Source organism: Chrysemys picta, chromosome 4 (assembly GCF_011386835.1).
Source record: "Chrysemys picta bellii isolate R12L10 chromosome 4, ASM1138683v2, whole genome shotgun sequence".
Taxonomy (NCBI): Eukaryota; Metazoa; Chordata; order Testudines; family Emydidae; genus Chrysemys; species Chrysemys picta.
The window spans coordinates 87,917,965-87,939,842 of NC_088794.1; the positions used below are offsets into that span (position 1 = coordinate 87,917,965).

The window sequence follows — 21,878 nt, forward strand, 5'->3', positions numbered from 1 at the left end:
GGCTACTGGAGTGATCTTACAGCGGTATAGATGTGTGGCTCTAAGCTCACTATTGTAGACATGGCCCTAGCCAGCCCTACATGTAGAACTGGAGGTATTTCAGACAAAGTTACTGTGGAGACCAAGGATTTATGCATTTCACTTAATAATCTAAATTTAGCTTCCACAATCTGGACTTCTCTCTTTGACCCCAAATAGAGTTGGTACCAACATCCCCATGACCACAGGCTGCTCTCCAGCATAGACAGCAAATGTGGAAAAATCAGGACAGGGGGTTGAGGGTAAGAGGTGCCTACATAAGAAAAAGCCCCAAATATCTGGACTTCCCCTATAAAATTGGGACATCTGGTCACCCTTCTCCAACATGAACTAGAAAGTTTATCTAGATGTCTTATGACGTGCACGGAGCTTTGCAACACTGATTTAACCATAGACAGGTATTAACCCGAGCCCCTAGGATAACTGGACTCGGCACAGCCCTACGCAGCCGGACAGCGTTTGCCGTACAAGATGGCAGCGCCTACAGGCCAAGAAGAACGCCGGGCTCCACGGGAGGCTCCACCCCATAGGAACAGGAGACCGGAAGTGTCCCTCAATGCAGTCGCTCCGGGTGTGTGCCCGCCGGAAGCGTGTGTTGGTGCAGCAGGGTGCGGGGGCTGCAGCGCGGCGGGTTCCTACTGCCGGAGAGAAGCCAGCGTTCTGCTGCGGGCCCAGGCGCAGACAGGTCGGGGGCGGGGAGGTGGCTGCGGAACCCCACGCGCGGTTCTCTGTATGGGGGCAGGGGATTGCGCGGGGCTGCTGGAACATGGTGCTGCTGCTTCCCTGCCGCGCCCAGCTGCCGATGGCGCCTCCTCGAGCGCCCAGCCCCGGCATCCCACCGCGGCAGACCCCAAATGCGACCCGCCCCAGGAATCCCCGCGGGGGGTCTCCCCGCGCCCCGCCAGGTGTGCGCGGTGGTGTCGTGCTGCTCCCGGGCTGCGGTAGTGCCGGGCTGGTCGGCTGCCAAGGGCAGGGTTTACAAGGGGGTGTTTCCTCCTCCTGCTTGTGGGGTCTAGAGCAGCCTGCGGGGTGTCTCATGTTGGTCTCTCCCTGCTGATGCGTGCAATTGTTCCCCGGATCTGGGCTGGGTGGGGGGGTTTGGTGCTGCCTGGCTCCTCCCACATGGTTGGCTTGCAGGATCGGGGCCACAGGCCTCAGTCCTGCAAACAGTTAGACACGTGTAACCGTGCAGGACGCGAGTCCTTCCAGTGAAGTCAGTGCTATGCCCATCTGCAGGTACTCACATGTTTTAAACTGTTTGCAAGACTGGAGTATTAGAACCCCATCCTGCAAATGAGTGGCTTTCCAGGTTTAGCTTTGCACACTCAGGGACATAGGACTGTAAGGGACCCTGGGTCATTGAATTCAACCCCTGCCAAAGTAGGTGGCATCATCAGATGGTCCCATTCATCAAACTCCATCTGTAAACTATTTACACTGGAGGACATTGAAGTGAATGGGGCTACATATGGGTGCATGTTCACCTTGTACTATCAGGACCTATATTACTTAGGGCAGATCTACAGTTAAAACGCTGCACCGCTGCAGTGCTTAAGTGAAGATGTTCTTGAGCTGATGAGAGAGCTACTTCTGTCAGTCTAGTTAAGCCACCTCTGAGACAGGTTGTAGCTGTATTGACAGGAGAAGCTCTCCTGACGACATAGTGCTGTCTACACTGGACGTTAGGTTGTATAACTACATGGCTCAGGGGTGTGGATTTTTCACACCCCTGACCAATGTAGTTATATCGATGTAAGTCTGTAGTTTAGACCTGGCCTAAAGGTATGCCTACACTTAATATGGTGCAGCTGTGCCACAGTAGTGCTTCAGTGTAGACACTACCTATGCTGACAGGAGAGGTTTTCCTGTTGGGGTAGGTGATCCACGTCCCTGAGAGGCAGTAACTAGGTTGATGAAAGAATTCTACATGGGGATTTAGGCTGTCTTAACAGTGCCGCTCAGAGGTGTGAATTTTTCACATCCCTGACCAACTTACTTAAACTGACCTAATTTTCTAGTGTAGATCAGGCCTTAGGTCCCCAGCAGACAGGTGTTGGGATCCAAGGAATTACTGCTGTACAAGATCATAGAAGTACTTCTAATGTACATATATTCACTGATGTTCCCCAAACACATGGATGTTCCCCAAACACATACATTATGGCAGCACTTACCAAAGCTTTGGGCACATCCCTGTCTGTCTGGAGGGGTGTGGATGGACCTCCCAGTTGTTTTGCGGAGTCTTCTCTTTGATTTTAAAAACAGGTCAAAAGTGTAAACTGCCCCAATCATTTTAATGGGTGATAACATAGATGCTGGTGTTGAGGCTTTAAATATTAACATTGTGAACTATTATGTTGTTCATCAAAATAGAAGAATATCATGAGAATTTCAGTTACATGGGCCTTTAGCAGCACTTGTTGGGGTTGAAGGAGTGGGACATGAGCTTTCAGAAGTTTGAGAAATACTGGATTCTGGACCAAATTCTTTTCTTAGTTACACTGATGTAAATGAGTGGAATTACTCTAGATTTTGGTGTAATTGAATCATAGAATCATAGAATATCAGAGTTGGAAGGGACCTCAAGAGGTCATCTAATCCAACCCCCTGCTCAAAGCAGGACCAATTCCCAGCTAAATCATCCCAGCCAGGGCTTTGTCAAGCCGGGCCTTAAAAACCTCCAAGGAAGGAGACTCCACCACCTCCCTAGGTAACGCATTCCAGTGTTTCACCACCCTCCTAGTGAAATAGTTTTTCCTGATATCCAACCTGGACCTCCCCCACTGCAACTTGAGACCATTGCTCCTTGTTCTGTCATTGGTGTAACCAAGACCTGAATTTAGACTCATTAACATTTAACACACCAATGCTCCAGGGTATGTTATTTGCTTTGATTCCTGATTTACTCCTGAATAGAATCCAGTACACTTTAAAAATTCCATATTGCTTTTATGATCCTGAGCTGTACTTAGATCTTTGTCTGAATAGTGGCAGTTTGATTTTCTTAATTTTATATTAAAGAAATTTTGAATAAATTAGAACATAAGAATGGCTGTACTGGGTCAGACCAAAGGTCCATCTAGCCCAGTATCCTGTCTACCGACAGAGGCCAATGCCAGGTGCCCCAGAGGGAGTGAACCCAACAGGCAATGATCAAGTGATCTCTCTCCTGCCATCCATCTCCACCCTCTGACAAACAGAGGCTAGGGACACTCTTCCTTACCCATCCTGGCTAATATCCATTAACAAACTTAACCTCCATGAATTCTTAAACATCTATTCTTCATCTGTCCTGCTTTTTTCTTTGCAGTCTATAAGAAAATTCTGCAATGCCATTTTGAGTGGGTGAAGTGGAGGAGGATGAAAAATGCCCAGACAAACAGCAGTGACAGTTACTGTGGCCACCCTGTTGGGCATTGCAGTCGGGGGTCTGGTTTTGTGGAAAGTAAGCCGGCGTCGGAAAGAAAAGGTCTGTGGTGGTGGTAACCAAGTTGGAGCTCTGAGAAGGTCAGGAGATGAGGAACTGACGGAAGTGGAGGAAAAGGAGTTGCATTCGTGTGTCAGTTCTCCCACCATTTCCTGGGTAGAGCAGATCCTTGGTGCAGAAATAGTGATAGTTTCACAGGCAGAGGAGTGGGATCGAGTGGAACCATTACTGAAGAAGGAGCTGCAGAGGTGGCCAGTCCTTGGGATTGACTGCGAGTGGGTAAGTGTTTGATCAAGGAAAATCTGTCCTCCAGCCTCCTAGGGCAAAGGCAGAGAATTGATGAGGCTTTGAATATTTCTTGTGCCAACACCATTGGGTTACCTAGGGAGGTGGTGGAATCTTCTTTCTTAAAGGTTTTTAAGGTCAGGCTTGACAAAGCCCTGGCTGGGATGATTTAGTTGAGGATTGGTTCTGCTTTGAGCAGGGGGTTGGACTAGATGACCTCCTGAGGTCCCTTCCAACCCTGATATTCTATAATTCATTTCTGGTTTAAGTAGTTAGAATGAACACACCAGAAATGACTCTTGAAATTGCCTGTGCAGTTACCACCAGAGAACCCAATAAGGGTCTATTGATTTTGATTTTAATAAAAACTTAAATTAGCTGAGCATGGATTTGAAGTTTATTGAGATAATCATTTGTTAAACTTTTGGAATAACTCTTAACATATTCTATTGATGGAATTATAACTGTTTTTGATTGGCTAGATGCTATATATTTGTACAGTGTTTCTTTCAAGGTAACTTACTAGAATTGTATTAATTTAGCCTTATATTTTTAAGGCGTTTACATATTTTAAAAATTATAACTAATTACAAATTAAAATTAAACAAAAAAATTAAAAATAAACAAAAAGAGGATAAATTGCAGCTATTTATAAATGAACATGTAAAATATTGGACCTAACAGAACGTGACATTCCCAGAAGAGGGCCAGCACAAGGTCTATTTAAGTATTCACAACTGGCTTTCAGTGGGATTTAAGTGATGTCTAGATCTTGGGCTGGCCCTCTTCTGAAGGGTGAATTTCACCTACACTGCATACATTAACTAAGCTAAGGGGGGAAAAAGGACTGAATGGTGAGATCTGTTAGGCTGTGAAATAGTCACCCAAGGAAAATGGGGGAAGCCACTTTGCTTGTGTCTCTTAAAATTAGACTTGATACTGCACTAGAGAATATACTATATGAAACAATGCTACAGTGGACTGGGGTTCTCAGGACAAATTATTTGGTGGCCTCAGAGTGCAGCCACCAACTCTTGCTGGTGGCTGCTCTCACACTTTTCTCTAAAATACTTAATTAGCTTTAGGAAAAACAAATAAATATGCACATATACAGGGCCAAATCGTTGTAATTTATTTATTGCTAGCTAGTAAGTCTCTTGTGAAAAGTGATATTAACGAATATACAAATCCGCTGTGAAAAGTGAGACTTACTCAGCCCCGGCAAGCCTGGGGATGAATTAAGCCCTGGATGGGGGCCGGGGGAGGCAGTGAGTGGGTTGGAGCCTGAAGCCCGGTGTCCGGAGGATGGGGCCTGCTGCTACGTGGCTGGAGCCTGGAGCCCTGTGGCCTAAGCCTCACCGCCCCTGGGAAGGTGGGGAACTCACTGGCTGCCTGCTCCTCCAACATTGTGCCCTAGGTATCTCCAGAGTTGGGCAAGGCCCAGCTCCAGCAGCCAACACCAAGGCAGTGCATCCAGGAGCACCAAGGAGAGGGAGGGGCCACTACTTTGCCCCCTCCCAACCACAGCCCAGCATGCTGTGGCCGAAAGAAAAGGCCCTGGTGGCCGCATTTGAGAAATGCTGGACTAGATCACTTAATAGGTCTTTTCTGTCTGTAATGCCTACGATTCTGTTGTGATTTGTTCTGTATCCAGACACTAATACTCTAATGCCAGTGCTGTTTGGTTCTTTGGTTTCAGGTGTCAGTGGAAGGAAAAGCCAGTCCTGTATCCCTCTTACAGATGGCCTCTTCCAGTGGCTTTTGCATTCTTGTTCGATTGCCCAGGTTGGTCAGCAGTGGACAGACTGTCCCAAAATCTTTACTGGACATCTTGGCAGATAGCACTATATTAAAAGTTGGGGTCGGATGTTGGGAAGATTCTTGCAAGCTACTTCAGGACTATGGCCTTGCAGTCAAAGGGAGCGTAGACCTCCGGTACCTCGCAATGAGACAGAGGTGCGTATCCATAGACAACAGCAGTGTACTTGGGGTGTACAATTTTAATTGGAAATCTTAAAAAATGAATTTGATTCTGATGAAGGATGCTACATTGGTAGTCCTGGATTTGTCCTTAGAACAGTTATGGCCTGGGTAGCAGCAGTGCAAGCCTCCTCTTTCCCCCCGCCCTTGCAGTATGCCTCAAACTATGACCCAGGCAGACCAACTCTTCCGGGGATAAGGGACTAGAGTCTCCATTCAGTTCTTGCGCTCTGTGCTGAGGTTGTGAGTATGGAAGCCAAGTAGTGCCAATTGTGGTGGTGGTTTTTGTAATGAGGGCATCTATTAGGAACTCAACTTGGATACTTCCAAGCAGGGTGTGTATATAGTAACGGTGAGCCACTGGGTAGAAATTTCAAACTAAACTAGTATTGAATTGTCAGAGAGTCTTGATAATTAAGACAAAGACCTAAAAGAGGCAGAAAGGGAAACACACCTGGTCTCCATATACAGTAGACTGTTTTTTCTCTCCATATTCTAGGGTGTACTGCTCATTTTATCCTCTTTGAAAGGGTCTTGCAGACCCATTCTGAGTGCTTATGGGCTCTCACGCCATGGAAAACACTGGTTATAGCATAATCAGGTGAACAGACTTCTCAGACTGGCTCCATATCGAACAGCCAGGATTTGAAACGTTGCCTGTCACCATTTACATCATATACATAAACACGGCAACTTAACTGTTCATTTATCTGCATGGTGACCAGTGAAAGGAAAGTTAAACTTCAAATATTGGAGACCCTATCTTCCTTCCTCTCACCTAAATATTTGGATTTGGCCTACATTGCTTTCGGAGGAGGAGAGGGCAAACTGACATGCATATTGTATAGTGCTCAGTGATCAAGGAAGACCCACAAACAAATTCTAGCTATGCAAATTGAGTGGTCAGCAGATGAGTGGAAAGAGATGATTATCAGACTTCTTGAGAAATGTACAAAATTAATCAGCTTTTAATTTTCTCCTTTAATAATTCTGTTTCCAGTGAAACATTAAAGATACAACAATATTTTCTAATGTTACTTTCATGTTAAAGAAATAAAGTTATAACCTTTTGCCTAGAAATACTCCTCAATTGCAATATTTTACAGGCCTTTGTCCTGTGTAACTGATTTGGGGTGTAAGTCTGTTGGCCTTGTGCCACTTCTTTAGCAACCATGATTATTAGAGAAAATGGAATCCTTGAGTCTTTCATTGGGCAGTTGAAATGTGTATTTTCTGATTCTTCTCCTCTAAAGCAGTGACTGGATCTCTCATTTCTCAGCAAATTGTAGCCCATTCCTGGCCATTTGATCTAGTGGCATTTCAATTCCATACAGCAAACTTGCCCGTTACTGTAGGATATCTCTCCTTTTCATTCAGAGGCAGACAGCTGATGGAAAGATCCCCACTCTTTCTCTCAAAAAGAAATTCTTAGATTCTGTAATGATCTAGTGTCTGTATTATGTGAAACAGCTTCAAGAGGGAATTGGTAACATTCATGCTTGAGATCTTCTGCTCCAAAACTAACCAGTGACCAAAAGAACCAAGAGCTATGCTAGCTTAGCCAGTAAAGCTTCTAGATGAGCAGGTGTCCTGTTCCTATAGTGGTCACTGACATACACATCATCTAATCTCACACTTCAGTAGTTCCTCTTGTTCAAATAGATTCAGGGTGGATGCGAACATTTTTCAATTTGATTGGTGCTTTTAACCATTTATTTGCTTTTCTTTGTTAAACTGAAGGAAGGATCTGCTCTGTAATGGACTCAGCCTCAAATCTCTAGCTGAGAACGTCTTAAACTGCCCACTCGACAAATCTCTTCGCTTGCGCTGCAGCAACTGGGAGGCAGAAGAGCTGACTCAAGACCAGGTGTGTCTTCTGATTGTAGTTATTCTTTTGTGAGGAGGAATAGTCTTGTGGCTAAAGGACAGGATTTGGAGTCAAGAGATCTGGGGTCTGTTCTAGCTCTGCCACAAGCTCAGTGTGTGACTGGTCCAGATGTTTCATCTCTCTCCACCTCAGTTTCCCTCTCTTTAAATGGGGATAATTTCCTATTTGGGGGGGGGGGGGGTTCAAGGCTTAATCTTTGGAAAGCTGTTTGACATATTTGGATGTAGGGGATTGAAGTGCCAAGTATTATCTCTATTCATAGGCAAGCGCCAAGGACCTGGTGATTGTTGATCTGTGAGGGTTTTGGGAGTGGTCTGTATCTGGTTTGGAGATTGAGCCTTGAAGGTGCTGAGCACGCTTATCCTGATTCAGCAAAGTCCTTGAGCACCTGCTTAACTTCAAGCACATGAGTAATCACATAGACCTGAATGGAACCACTCATGCTTAACTTTAAGCAGATGCTCAAGGACTTTGCTTGATGAGAGCCTGTGTGCTCAGCCCCTTCAGGACTGAGCCTATAATGAGCAGATTATCATTGAGCTTTTGGAGCGCAGGGAGGTAAATATAAAAAGGTGTGTCTACCTTTGAAGTCAGTCAGTCTGAGTGATCATTTTGAGTGGTGTAAAATGGACAGGAGTACAGTGAGCATATGTAAATATTGTCTTTTGAGCTCTGCTTGTCCTTCACTCTTAAATTGACTTTGTAGCAATCTACAATATAATACCTTCTGGCTCCCTCTAGGGGTCAACTGGCTACACTGTAGATTACTGGAAGGGCTTCAGGTTGCATTATTAAGAGGAGGGTCTGTGGTTCTAGGTAGGGAACACTAGAGGCTCCCAGACCCTTACTTCGGCGCTCAGTGCTGGAACTCTGTGTAAGTGCCTAAGTCAAATAAATGCTGCTCCCTCTTTGCATAGAAATGATGTTTCACATTCGCTGTGTTGGGGGATCTTGTCTCAGGTCCTCACAAGGTGTTAGCCCTCTTCTGCACAGTAACACAGAGCTCTGGCTCTTTTCCCCAGGTCACTTATGCTGCCAAGGATGCCCAGGTCTCAATGGCTCTGTTTCTCCATCTGCTGGGATTTTTCTTCATCCCTGCTGCATCTGGAGGTGAAAATGTTGTTGTTGCTTGGGCAAAGGTACTGGGCAAGTGCCAGGGCTTGATGGATGTCCCATTCAGAGGAAGAAGTAGCAGCAGTCTAGGAGATGATGGAAATGGAGAGGTGGACTCCCAGCAGAAACCCAGGAATCGGAAGTCTGCAACTAATGGCCAGTCCCCAGTAAATCAACAAGTGAAGGATCCCCGCAAACAGAAGCGAAAGCCCCTTGGTGTGGGATATTCTGCAAGGTAATTGCATGAGCCTTTTTTACTATATGCACCGTAACTAAATTTGCAAGGACAGGATTTTGATTGATACTTCCACCCCTGCTCTTTATGGTTATGCACATTCACTATTGCTGGTGTTCAATAGCTAACCCTGAGAGTTAAATGTAAGATATAAGTGATGGAAAAAATGAGTCAGATACATTTACCAAAGGATAAAAGAAAGCTCAAGATCATTCTGATGCTATAGAGGTCCTAACCCACTGAGCGCACCTCAGAGCAATATGACATTTGCCATTCTGCTTTCTAAAATAGGGATATAATCAGGTGTAACTTGACTGCCTCAGAGCTCAGGAAGGAAAATCTCTGGTCTGCACCTAAGCAGAGCATTTCACAGTTGGCCAGGCAGGATGGATAATGCTAGACTGAGGGGTCGTTTTCTTCGCAGGCACCAGCTGTTAACTATTGCTGGAGGCAGGATACGAGACTTCAACCAATGGTCTGATCTGATCAAGCAAATCCTAAATTCTTATGTAACAATGGAATCTGACTGTCTGGAACGTCAGTTATTTTATTTACAGTGTTTTTAAATTTAAACAAGTTAGATAAACCTTCTTAATCTGAATCCAGCAAGGGGAGATGCAGAATTGATATGCCTGTTTTTAAATTTAATTTGATTATATCAGAGATTTTATATACACAAATATGGGGAGTTAAACAACTTCAGTCATAGCCAAATGAAAAGGAAAAATAGACATTTCAACATTAACTTTCTCCTTTAAGATTCTCAGGTTAGCTGTGGGGGAGATAATTTAATGGAGCCAGAAAACTGATTCATTAGTATTCTTTAACAATTAAAATAGAAATAACAGTGTTCTGTTACTTACATGTGATTTTTCTCTGGTCACTTCATATTTCCAGGAAACATTTTGAGCCAACATCAAACAGCCCAAGAAGGGCTCAGCCCCGTAGGAAAAACTAAATAGCTGATTGAACAGAATTCTAAGCTAAATCCAGGCTGTTGTCTGTATTTGATAATTTATTAATTTTTTTAAAACAAGAAAGTTCCTTCATTAGAGACACTTAAAACTAGTCAAGACAAAGTGCTGGAGAACATATTGTAGGGAATAATCCTTCCCTGGTTTCTAGGGTTAGATTAGATGTGATTCAAAAGATTTTTTTCTGTTGCTGATTTCTAGGAGAATGTTTGTTTTCATTTGAAAAAAAAATTATTGATCCATAAATCACTCAGATGACACCTTTGACTGAGCTATCACACCTGCCTCTCCATTTATTTTCTGTATCCTCTATCTTGGCTGGCCAGGCTAAACAATGTCGTCTTTACTACAAAAAATTTCCACCAGTGCTTACTACCAGTTCACCTGAACTGCTGATAATCACTGGTAGGAGCCTTAGAATAGACAAATCCCAGCATCTTCCTGTGTTTTTTTTTTTTTATCACCATGCACTGGTGGAAATATTTTTGTCAAATTCCCTACTGTAGAGACGGTATGAATTACTGAATAATTTAAATTTGTGCAAGAGTTCTTGGCCTGATGCTTCTTGCGATAGCAGTTCAACTCAGGGAATGCTTACTCCAATATTTAAAAAGGGCTCTAGAGGTGATCCTGGCAATTACAGACCGGTAAGTCTAACGTCGGTACCGGGCAAATTAGTCGAAACAATAGTTAAGAATAAAATTGTCAGACACATAGAAAAACATAAACTGTTGAGCAATAGTCAACGTGGTTTCTGTAAAGGGAAATCGTGTCTTACTAATCTATTAGAGTTCTTTGAAGGGATCAACAAACATGTGGACAAGGGGGATCCAGTGGACATAGTGTACTTAGATTTCCAGAAAGCCTTTGACAAGGTCCCTCACCAAAGGCTCTTAAGTAAAGTAAGTTGTCATGGGATAAAAGGGAAGGTCCTTTCATGGATTGAGAACTGGTTAAAAGAGCGGGAACAAAGGCTAGGAATCAATGGTAAATTCTCAGAATGGAGAGGGGTAACTAGTGGTGTTCCCCAAGGGTCAGTCCTCGGACCAATCCTATTCAACTTATTTATAAATGATCTGGAGAAAGGGGTAAACAGTGAGGTGGCAAAGTTTGCAGATGATACTAAACTGCTCAAGATAGTTAAGACCAAAGCAGACTGATGAACTTCAAAAAGATCTCACAAAACTAAGTGATTGGGCAACAAAATGGCAAATGAAATTTAATGTGGATAAATGTAAAGTAATGCACATTGGAAAAAATAACCCCAACTATACATACAATATGATGGGGGCTAATTTAGCTACAACAAGTCAGGAAAAAGATCTTGGAGTCATCGTGGATAGTTCTCTGAAGATGTCTGCGCAGTGTGCAGAGGCAGTCAAAAAAGCAAACAGGATGTTAGGGATCATTAAAAAGGGGATAGAGAATAAGACTGAGAATATATAATTGCCCTTATATAGATCGATGGTACGCCCACATCTCGAATACTGCATACAGATGTGGTCTCCTCATCTAAAAAAAGATATACTGGCACTAGAAAAGGTTCAGAAAAGGGCAACTAAAATGATTAGGGGTTTGGAACGGGTCCCATATGAGGAGAGATTAGAGGCTAGGACTCTTCAGCTTGGAAAAGAGGAGACTAAGGGGGGATATGATAGAGGTATATAAAATCATGTGGAGAAAGTGGATAAGGAAAAGTTATTTACTTATTCCCATAATACAAGAACTAGGGGTCACCAAATGAAATTAATAGGCAGCAGGTTTAAAACAAATACAAGGAAGTTGTTCTTCACGCAGCGCACAGTCAACTTGTGGAACTCCTTACCTGAGGAGGTTGTGAAGGCTAGAACTATAACAGCGTTTAAAAGAGAACTGGATAAATTCATGGTGGTTAAGTCCATTAATGGCTATTAGCCAGGATGGGTAAGGAATGGTGTCCCTAGCCTCTGTTTGTCAGAGGATGGAGATGGATGGCAGGAGAGAGATCACTTGATCATTGCCTGTTGGTCCACTCCCTCTGTGGCACCTGGCATTGGCCACTGTCGGCAGACGGGATACTGAGCTAGATGGACCTTTGGTCTGACCCGGTACGGCCTTTCTTATGTTCATCCCTGCTCCTGAGCAATTATCCAGCTTTGTTGCCACCGTTCTGCTCAGGGCCTCTTGGCTGGAAGATGCAGCACATCTTCTACCTCAGGCATTTAGTTTTAAAGGGGTGCTGTCAAAGTAAAGATATTGTTTGGAAAAAATAATTCCTTCCCTGTATTGCTGAAAACACCGGAGAGCATCCAAACCAGATTTTAAACATATAGGTTACTTTTCACCGTTGAGAGTTGCTCACTTTTAATTCTGAAATGTAAGCAAGCCTATTGTCAATGATAGCTCAACAGAGGGTTCAAAGTTCCCAGCTGCTGATCCGGGAAACAGCCAATAGTTGTAGCCAGAACAGTCAGTCACTAAGGATTTTGCTGCCCTCGGTGACAGCCTGATCTGCCAGTATAGTGCTTGGCCCATAAATACATGTTGCTGAGGGCTAGAAGTGTGTGTACTCCTGGGGGCACTCGTCTGACTTGTATGTAGATACATAGAGCTCAGTTTCTGGGGTCCTGTTTATTTTAATTGTCATGATGTTCACCCTGTTTCACAGAAAATCTCCCCTGTATGATAACTGCTTCCTGCATGCACCAGATGGACAGCCTCTGTGCACTTGTGATCGCAAAAAGGCCCAGTGGTACCTGGACAAGGGCATTGGAGGTACGTATGCCAGTCCTCATATTAGTCTGTATCTAGGAAAGAGATCTTTTCTTTGCCATGATATTGTTGGGGGAGAAATGATACTTTTGAGAAGGGGCCCAGGTCTGATCAGAGATCCAGTTACTGGAGATGTTGGGGGAAGGAATAAACAGGATGTGTCCCCCGACTTTGTGCATAATTCATTTAGCTTTCCACATACAACTATTAAAGGCCTCCCTCCCTGCCTCCATCCTTCCAGAGTTGGTGAGCACAGATCCATTTGTTGTGAAGCTGCAGTTCGAGCCCTCAGGACGTCCTGAGTCGCAAGTTGATTACTATCTGACAGTCAAGGAGAACCTGTGTGTGGTGTGTGGCAAGAGAGAGTCCTACATCCGGTGAGTTTTTACACACTGCAGGGAAGAAAAATACATCTGGTAGAGTAAGACCTAGACCCTGATCAAGTTCAGTCTCTACCATAAGGAACTTTGTGTTATTTACCAGTGGGAGGTAAACTGGGACACAGTCATGCTTGTGTAGAATTCAGGGTGTATATCTCGGGTAGGCCGTAGCCATTCGAGGACCACATGATCATATGTAAGGGCTATGTTTTAGTCACGGGTATTTTTAGTAAAAGTTATGGACAGGTCAATAAGCAAAAATTCACAGCCTGTGACCTGTCCATGACTTGTACTATGTACCCCTAACTAAAACTTGGGCCGGGGCACCACAGGTGCTCCGGGGAGGGTGGGGAGAGGGTGGGGTGCCACGGGTGCACCGCGGGGGGGGGGAGGGGAAGAGAAGAGGGGGCGGGCCGGGGCGCCGCGGGTGCTCTATGGGGGGAGGGGAGAAGCGGGTGGGCTGGGGCACCGCGGGTGCTCCATGCGGAGGAGAGAGGGTGGGACAGGTTGTAGAGGGTGCTCCTTGGGGGGGTTGGGGGAGGAGGAGGGCTGGCAGGCTCCCTACCTGGCTCTGTGCAGCTCCCCGGAACAAGCCGGCATGTCCCTGCAGCTCCTAGGTGGAGGGAAGGCCAGGGGGGCTCTGTGCACTGCCCCCACCACAAGCGCTGGCTCCGCAGCTCCCATTGGCTGGAAATGCGCAGGCAGGGGCAGCGCGCGGAGCCCCCTGGTCCCTCCACCTAGGAACTGCAGGGACATGCCAGCCGCTTATGGGGAGCCCCCTGAGGTAAGTGCTGCCCCCCACCCTAAACCTCTGCCCCAGCCCTGAGCCCCCTCTCACACCCAAACTACTGCTGCTGCTGGGGCGGGAAGGGAGGGGGGCACGGTGGCCCAAGACTGCCCCAGCAGTGGCCGGTGCGGCTGGCCCAGGGACTGCCCAAGCTGCTTAGGAAGCCCCGGAACCAGCCACACTGGCCTCTGCAGAAGTCATGGAATCCGTGACAGACTCGCAGCCTTAATCGTATGTCTCTGGACAAATTTCACATGGGAGAGAGGTTGACATTCCTTCCAGTAGAGAGCAGTTGTGTTTACTCTCACTAGAGAACAAGCTGTGTTCAAACACAGAGTGCAGACTGCAGTCCAGCCTGTACAGGCTAGTGGTACACATATCTCCCCAGTTTAACTTTTTTCTCAGTGAAAGAGAATAAAAAACCCTCTGTGATGTTTTGGGAACAACCAAGACCAGTAAGGGGTTCTGTCACTGCCCGCCCTTTAACTTTGGAGGCCTTCTTGCTGTGCAGCTGTGGTTCAGATCCCTGACACCAGTAGCCAGCCCACAAGTGCATGCTCTCACCAGTCTAGTTACTCCTTGGAGTGTGACACCAACAGCCCTTCCAGTTCCGAGTCTCCCCAAATCTGTACTTCCCGAGTTCTTAACTACCAGATACTCTGATTTTTCAGTTTGTCACCTGAGAAGGTGTAAAACCAGCCCCCTGGATACCAGCTACTTTGATATGCACGTTCCCCACAGCTTGCATGCGAGAGACTTGCTTGGGGTAAAAATAAACAAAAGGTTTATGTAATAGCAAAACCCCAGATTCAAAGATAAGAATAAGGGAAAGCAAACCTATACAGGTTACACAGCAAATAAACATAAAAACAACCTCAGGCTTTTACTCTTCCATATTAGATAAAATCCCTTTTATAATATAAGTTACCTTTTGCCATAAGACAGTTTCTCAGCATACCCACTACCTAGAGGTGGGATCCAACGTTCATGGAGAGCGTCTCACCACAAGATTGTCCCTCAAGGTGTGGATAAAAAACCTGAGTCTCAAGCCCGTTTTTAAAGTTTTTTTCCCTTTTTTTTTGTTTGTTTGTTTGTTCCTGTCTCTGGTGACTCATGTATATTCAGAGCGAGGAAATTCCCTCTTGACTTGATAGCCCGGATGTCTCAATGTCTTTCCGTTAACTCTAATGACCCATCATTGTCTTTCCTGGGCTGGACAATGTATCATTACTTGAAGCCAGTTTCATGTAAACTTCAGGTTTGGGCGGTGCCCCTCCTTGCTTCACTGCTTAGCCCCCGCTGGGAGGTGTCGTTGAAGCTGTAGTATGGATTATTATTATTATTATTATTAACACAGTTTTCTATATTCACAAATACATAGCTCCATAACCATAGTCTGTACACACATCTCATAATAACCATCACGTTCAGAATATTACAAGCTTTCATAAAAGACCTTATTCATTATACTTTTATAGTACAATAATACGGTATGCAATCATTTGGTTTAACTGATCATTTGGGGGATTTAAACCATCTGTTTTCCCTGTTGGTGTCCGGACCCTGACTGTCACACTTTTCTGTATGTAATCCTGTTGTTAGCATTTAAATGGCCCAGGTGAGCTGTGACACCTACATATCCATAAAGCTAATTGGTGTGGAGGAGGGTGAGTTCTAATCTTTACAGCTGCTATTGTTTAGCTAGGAGCAGTGTCCTGCAAGGCTACATGAACTGACCAGCAGCACGGTCACTTTATAGTGGGACAGCTGTGTCTCTGTAGCAGAAAAAGACAGACATATTTATAGTTAAATGAAAGCTTCCAATTTCTGAAAAATTCATCCAAATACATCAGAAACTGTGGAGAGAATCTAAACCCCTTTGTGTGACCGTTGGGCTGTCTGGCTGCAGATTTCTTCTGGGTTAAGGGTGCTTTCTTCATAGATTTTCTGGGAAAGAATGTTGGAATGTTTTTACGGAGGCCTGTACAGTCTTGTTGCAAACTTTCCCAGTAGCCTTCGCTGTCCCTTGCAGCCCCCCGAGTCTAGACCAAGCAGGGCGCAGACTCACTTCTTTTCATCCCTTCAGATGTCATATGAGAGCCCAGGGCTTCATCAGCTTGATAAAAATCCTCATATGTCTACTAAGGCTGTGTCTACACTGTCACATTCAGGGCTAATTTAGTGATTCAGGGGTGTGAAAAAACACCCCCCTGAGCGACAAAAGTTTTATCACTGAAAAGCGCCAGTATAGACAACACTTTATTGCCAGGAGCTACACTCCTGTCGATAAAGCTACCACCGCTCGTTCAGGGCGGTTATTTTTTATCACCGGGAGAGCGCGATAAAGTGTGAGTACACTGCCCATGTCAGAGTGCTGCCACGCTGTAATGTGGGCAATGTAGACATACCCTTGGTGTGCTCAGTAGTGATTTTGCAGTTGCTCATAACTTTATAAAATTTCATTCCACCCCTGAAGCCCTCATTGAGGGTAACATGCCACAGATGAAGGTTTTGATTAGACATATTCGTGATACTAAAATGACCCAGTATGGCCATTCTTATGTTCTTATGAATGTACACATTTTTGTCTTTAACTATGAATAAGCTCTGAAAAATACCTCTAAAATGGCACTGTGGGGTCATTTTGGGTTGTGGGGTGGGTTGTGATTAATTTTTATTGATTTTTATATGAAGAAAACAAACAACAGAAATACAAGCTGTAAGTCAATTATCTATGTTTCAATATACTGTATGCTTTATGGGATTGCCCGTAGAATTCTACCATCTTACTATTCGTCAAATCTGCAAGACATAGACCTAACACATTAGGGTGGGGGTTAGAGAAGTAAAATAGGAGAAGACCTGTAACTAGGAAAGGGAGGGAAGACAGGGACTAGGAAAGGGAGCATTTAGGTGGAATGGAGGTTTGGCTTTCTTTGAGTAGTCGCAACATTTTTTATCTAAATGTATCTAAAAGCATGGCCCAAGTTTCTTTGACTTCTTATACAGGGTTCCCTGTTGATTATCTCTCAGTAGCTTCCAGAGAAAACATACCTAGGTTAAAGAGGAGTTTTTTCTAATTGCCCTGCCTACAAGACTCATGCTGGGATCTGAAGGTCAAGCTGGGCTGCTTCTTTCTTGTTCATTATCACGAGTAATAAAGATTCTGTAGGCCATATTTTGCAGTTAGTTACAACTGTGCAATTCCTTTGTGCCCTCTGGGGATGCACAGTGTAGCTGAGGGTAGAAATTGGTCCTACATTCGGAATTGGGCCCAGTCCTGCAAGCACTGAGACATCTGCCATACTTCACACATGAGTAGTCCCTTTGAGGTTAATAGGACTTCTCCTAGGAGTATCGTTAAACATATGAATAAGTACATGCAGGATTGGGGCTTTTGTTAGGAATTCTTTTGATGCACTGGCCAGGACAGAATCTAGTGATGTCTCTGCAGGGCTATCATTAGTAGAAAGTAAAAATACATTTCTGTCACTAAGGTCATCAGATTGGCCACGGAGTACACACAGAGAACTGATCCAATGCTATCTTTACAGGCGTTTTTCTGACTTTTTAAAAAAAATAACTTTAAAAGAGTGGATTTTCCCCCAACTCAAAAATAACCAAGATTATCTTCAGTCTTTACAAAAGCACCCCTGGGCTAAGACCAAATGTGGAAAGCTCCAGCTTCTGGGATGGTTCCTTTTCTATATCTGTCTTGAGGGATAGCTCAGTGGTTTGAGCATTGGCCTGCTAAACCCAGGGTTGTGAGTTCAATCCTTGAGGGGGCCACTTGGGGATCTGGGGCAAAATAAGTACTTGGTCCTGCTAGTGAAGGCAGGGAGCTGGACTCAATGACCTTTCAAGGTCCCTTCCAGTTCTAGGAGATGGGATATCTCCATTAATTAAAATATTAATTAAAATTAAAATTCCATCGGGCGTGTAAGTTGTAGTTGATGGCAGCAGCCATCTGAAATCTTAGTTAAGACTGTTGCTATTTCCTTCCCAGGAAGAACATCGTACCTCATGAGTACAGGAGACACTTCCCCATCCAGATGAAGGACCACAACTCCCATGACGTTCTGCTGCTTTGCACTTCCTGTCATGCCATCTCCAATTACTATGATAATCATCTCAAGCAGCGGCTGGCTGAGGAGTTTGGTGCCCCCATTGGCTGCGAGGAAGGGGTGCGCCTGCTGGAGGACCCCCTGCGAAGGCAGGTCCGGTCAGGGGCCAGGGCTTTGCTGAATGCAGACAGCCTGCCTGACACCAGGAGGGAGGAGCTGCTGCAAGGAATCAAGGACTTCTTTAACACAGAGACCATTACATCAGAGATGCTCCAGGAAGCAGCAGGCCTGGAAACCAGGTATTACAAGAGCCCAGTGACTAGGTCTAGTGTTTCAGCCATCTGTGTGTGCGCATATGTATATTTATGTATTTAGACTTCAGTTACAGAAAAAGACACCTCGCCAAGGCCCTAGGTGCCCTGATACATAAATAGTACAACAGCAACAAAAATCCCAGCAGCATTGGTAGAGCTAAGTAATAGGCCTATTTTTTCCCCCAAGCTCCTTTAAAAATACCTCCTGTTATTTTAATCTCCCTGTAAAACCAGGGCCAGAGTTTAACAAACTGGGTGTTTACACAGCGCGTTACAAACACAGTGCTGCAGAGCTCCGTGCAGGCACAGGGAATCCCCAGCACCGATACACCTGTGAGATTGGGGCTATAGATTACAATGTGTTTCCTGTGGTGAGACGCTTACAGTCTCTCACTCAGGGTGTGGGGAGTAGTCGGGTGGACAACTCTGTTGGCCCAGCCTGCCTAGTTGAGCCTTGTGTTTGTCAAGTGCTTTGGGTGTGAGGGCGCCCAGCACATCACGGTATTGGGAGCTTTGGGAGACGGAGAGTCCCATAATGGGCTTGCAGTGAAACCAACCCCCCTTGTGTCTTGGCAGGATTTGTAATGAGAGCTACATGCCGCATGGGCTGAAGGTGGTGCAGTGCTTCGCCAAAGGGGGGCTGCGCTCACTCATGGAGCTGGAGAGGCGCTGGCGGCAGCACTTTCTGGACACCATGCAACCGAAGCATCTCCCAAAGCGGTGGTCAGTCAACCACAATCATGGGAAGCTGATTCGAAAATATGGGGAGGACCTTCAGATCGAGCTGTCGTGAAAGTGACTCCAGACAGCAACTGGAAGGATTATTTGACTTATCTCCCTGTTGGAACTGCAAGCTCCTGGGTGCAGGATGGCCCAGGGAGACTCCCATTGTCAGCAGTGGCTCTGCTGGGACTCAACAACACTACCAATGGTTAAATCATGTGACTTCAGTGTTAAAAGGTGGTTTGGAATTTTTAACCCTAGTCTGAATGGAGCTGCTTGGTTCTTCACCATCTTGTTCTACAGAGATGGGGCCCTCATGTAGGCAGACATGAGCCCCTCCACTTTTATTAGACTGTTTCAATCCACAGTGGATGTGCTAAGGAGACTTCTCCTCTGCTCAAAGTGACCATACAAAAATTGACACTTTCCTAACTGTTCTGACCCCCTGCCATCTTTGGGGAGAGATGAACAGGGCAGATTCTGCCAGAGAGAGGTTATATCAGCATGAATTTGTGATGACCAGCATCCCCTGAGAGGTGTGTTGCATCCAGTTCGTCCACCTAAGCACCATGGAGGGCTTCTTCACATGGGATATGAACCTGTTTGTTGTTTCCAAGCGCTACTGTGGACTGATCCCCTTCATCCCATGGTTGCACCTCCAAATTAATCCCCAATTCCGCCCCCACCCCTTGCTTTCGGTGCAGGCCAGCTGCACCCGGGTTAGCTTTTCTCGGAGGAAACCTTCTGTAATGATGCAGGGACTCACCCCTGCGGCGCCTCCTGCTGGTCGTCTTGGGAATTAGCTCTCCAGCCTCCAGAGCGCCCTCTACAGGCCGGTGTCCCGCTGCCGCTTGGCCCCTCAGGTCCCTCCTTGGACATGGTGCCCCTTGTGTTTGGGGTGCTGCAGGCAATACCCCTGCAGTCTCAGGGTCTCCCCACCCAGGGGAACCCCCACCCCCTATCCCCACCTTGCCTCAGTCATGGGCTACTACCAGTCACCATCTAGCCCCCTTTCACTGGGGCTGACTGCAGTCGGTATAAGCCAGTCATCATAGGCAAGGGAGGTTTTGACTTGCTGCCTTTCCCTGCAACCCAGTACCTCCAGGGGCCTTGAACAAGGCCCTGCAGCTGGGGAGTTGCTGGCCCAGAGCTCCCCAGCTCCTCTGGTCTTTCCCCAGCCCTGCTTCACTCCAGTACCCTTTAGCACTCAGGCAGCTAGGTCCATCTCCCTCCTCAGCTACAGAGAGATTGCTTGCTCCTGGCCCACTGCCCTCTTATAAGGGCCAGCTGGGCCCTCATTAAGCCAGCTACAGCTGTGGCTGCTTTCCCAATTAGCCCAGCTTTCAGAGCTGCAGCCCTCCCCAGGGCTGCTTTTACCACTGCAGCCCTCCCCAGGGCTGCTTGTACACTTCCAGGGCCGGAGCAGGGTGATCATCCCGCTACACCTTCCCTAAAGAGACATTCCTGTTTCATGGACGGGATTCCAATGTGAAGAAACAGCACTTATGTCTTACTGAGAACTGTGTCAGAATTGCAGACAGGTCTCTCAGCCTTCTGATGGCTGCTGCTGCATCTTGAGGAAAAGTGACTCTGTCAGTGTGGGAGCACGAACGGTCAGAAATCTATTTCAGAACAAAACAAAACACCTTTTAGACACACAGCATGTGTCTATAAAAATGTTACTTCCCAATACAATCTTCCTGTGTAGACACTCTGATGAATAGCTTTTGGCAAGCACCCTCTCACATCACTCTGAAATGGGGTCAGCTGTCTTACAGAGGACGTGGAGGAAAGAAAAGGCGTTTTCAGAGAAGCAGTATGTTCTAGGCATCTGTGCACATAATTGGAAGCCAGGAGCCCCAGAGCGTTAATCCTGGCTCTGACACTGACTTGCTGTGTGGCCTTGAAAAAGTCACATAACTTATCTGTGCCTCAGTTTCCCCATCTGTAAAATGGGGCTAATAATACTTACCTACCTCACAGGGATGTTGAGGCTTAATTCATTACTGTTTGTAAAATGCTTTGAAAATGTAAGCTACACTTCTACCCCAATATAACGCGACCCGATATAACACTAATTTGCATATAATGCGATAAAGCAGTGTTCTGGGGGGGCGGGGCTGCGCACTCCGGTGGATCAAAGCAAGTTCGATATAACGCAGTTTCACCTATAACGCAGTAAGATTTTTGGCTCCCGAGGACAGCTTTATATTGAGGTAGAGGTGTATTATGTGAGGGTTAATTATTACTGTTGATTTTTAAATGTTCTTGGCTTTCATGTTTCTGCCTGGTGCTAGATTTTAGTTGTATTTAACTTCTTTTAAATAAAAAACCCTTTTTCTAACTGTTCTGACCCCTCTGCTATCTTTGGTGAGAGATGAACGGGGCAGATTCTGCCAGAGGTTATATCAGCATGAATTTGCGATGACCATGTTTCTCACAAGTGGTGAAGTCATGCTTGAATTCCACAGCTCCTTTCAAACAAGTTTCAATAAAACCTTTATACCGCATCACATTTTTCTGCATATGACCCGCTTCTTGCAGAATACTAGTCTGGAAAAGTCTGAGGGTTTTATTATTTTTAATGGATAAAATCCTGGCCCCATTTAAGTCAATGACAAACCTTCCATGGAGACAGGATTATTTTCACCCTCCAGTGGGAGCACTTTATGTAGTAATTCTCCTGTAGGAAGGATGTCTTAGTGGATAGGGTACTAGACTGGGACACAGGAGACGGTAGTTCAAATCTTGGCTCAGGCACAGGGTTTCTTATGTAACTTGTACAAGTCTCTTAATTTCTCCATCTCCGTTCCCCATCTGTAAAAAGGTGATAATGCTACTTCCCTACCTCCCGGGCTCTTTTGAGATTAAGAAATCATGAATGATGGTGAGGTGCCCAGACACGATGAGGGTAAAGT

The 21,878-nt window shown here is 45.6% G+C and overlaps 1 protein-coding gene across 3 annotated transcripts; it reads left to right on the forward strand.

Moving 5' to 3' along the window:
- Positions 1-585: 585 nt before the first annotated feature.
- Positions 586-21,304, forward strand: EXD2 (exonuclease 3'-5' domain containing 2). 3 transcript variants are annotated; one of them, XM_005305920.5, is made up of 9 exons: positions 586-724; positions 3,350-3,745; positions 5,451-5,707; positions 7,472-7,598; positions 8,642-8,967; positions 12,589-12,695; positions 12,934-13,069; positions 17,866-18,222; positions 18,814-21,304. In XM_005305920.5, exons 2-9 carry the CDS (start codon positions 3,407-3,409, stop codon positions 19,028-19,030), a joined length of 1,866 nt encoding a protein of 621 aa, XP_005305977.2. In that variant the 5' UTR covers positions 586-724; positions 3,350-3,406; the 3' UTR covers positions 19,031-21,304. The 3 variants fall into 3 exon arrangements, with proteins under 3 accessions (XP_005305977.2, XP_042705279.2, XP_042705278.2); XM_042849345.2 differs by having other exon boundaries at positions 5,451-5,536; XM_042849344.2 differs by having other exon boundaries at positions 664-944.
- Positions 21,305-21,878: the final 574 nt, after the last annotated feature.

Excerpts from the sequence above, each read along its gene's own strand:
- EXD2 (XM_005305920.5), top strand. The coding sequence starts at position 3,407 with ATGCCCAGACAAACAGCAGTGACAGTTACTGTGGCCACCCTGTTGGGC. Across the intron at positions 5,708-7,471 it reads TACCTCGCAATGAGACAGAG|GAAGGATCTGCTCTGTAATG; the intron begins GTGCGTATCCAT and ends GTTAAACTGAAG. Across the intron at positions 8,968-12,588 it reads GGTGTGGGATATTCTGCAAG|AAAATCTCCCCTGTATGATA; the intron begins GTAATTGCATGA and ends CCTGTTTCACAG.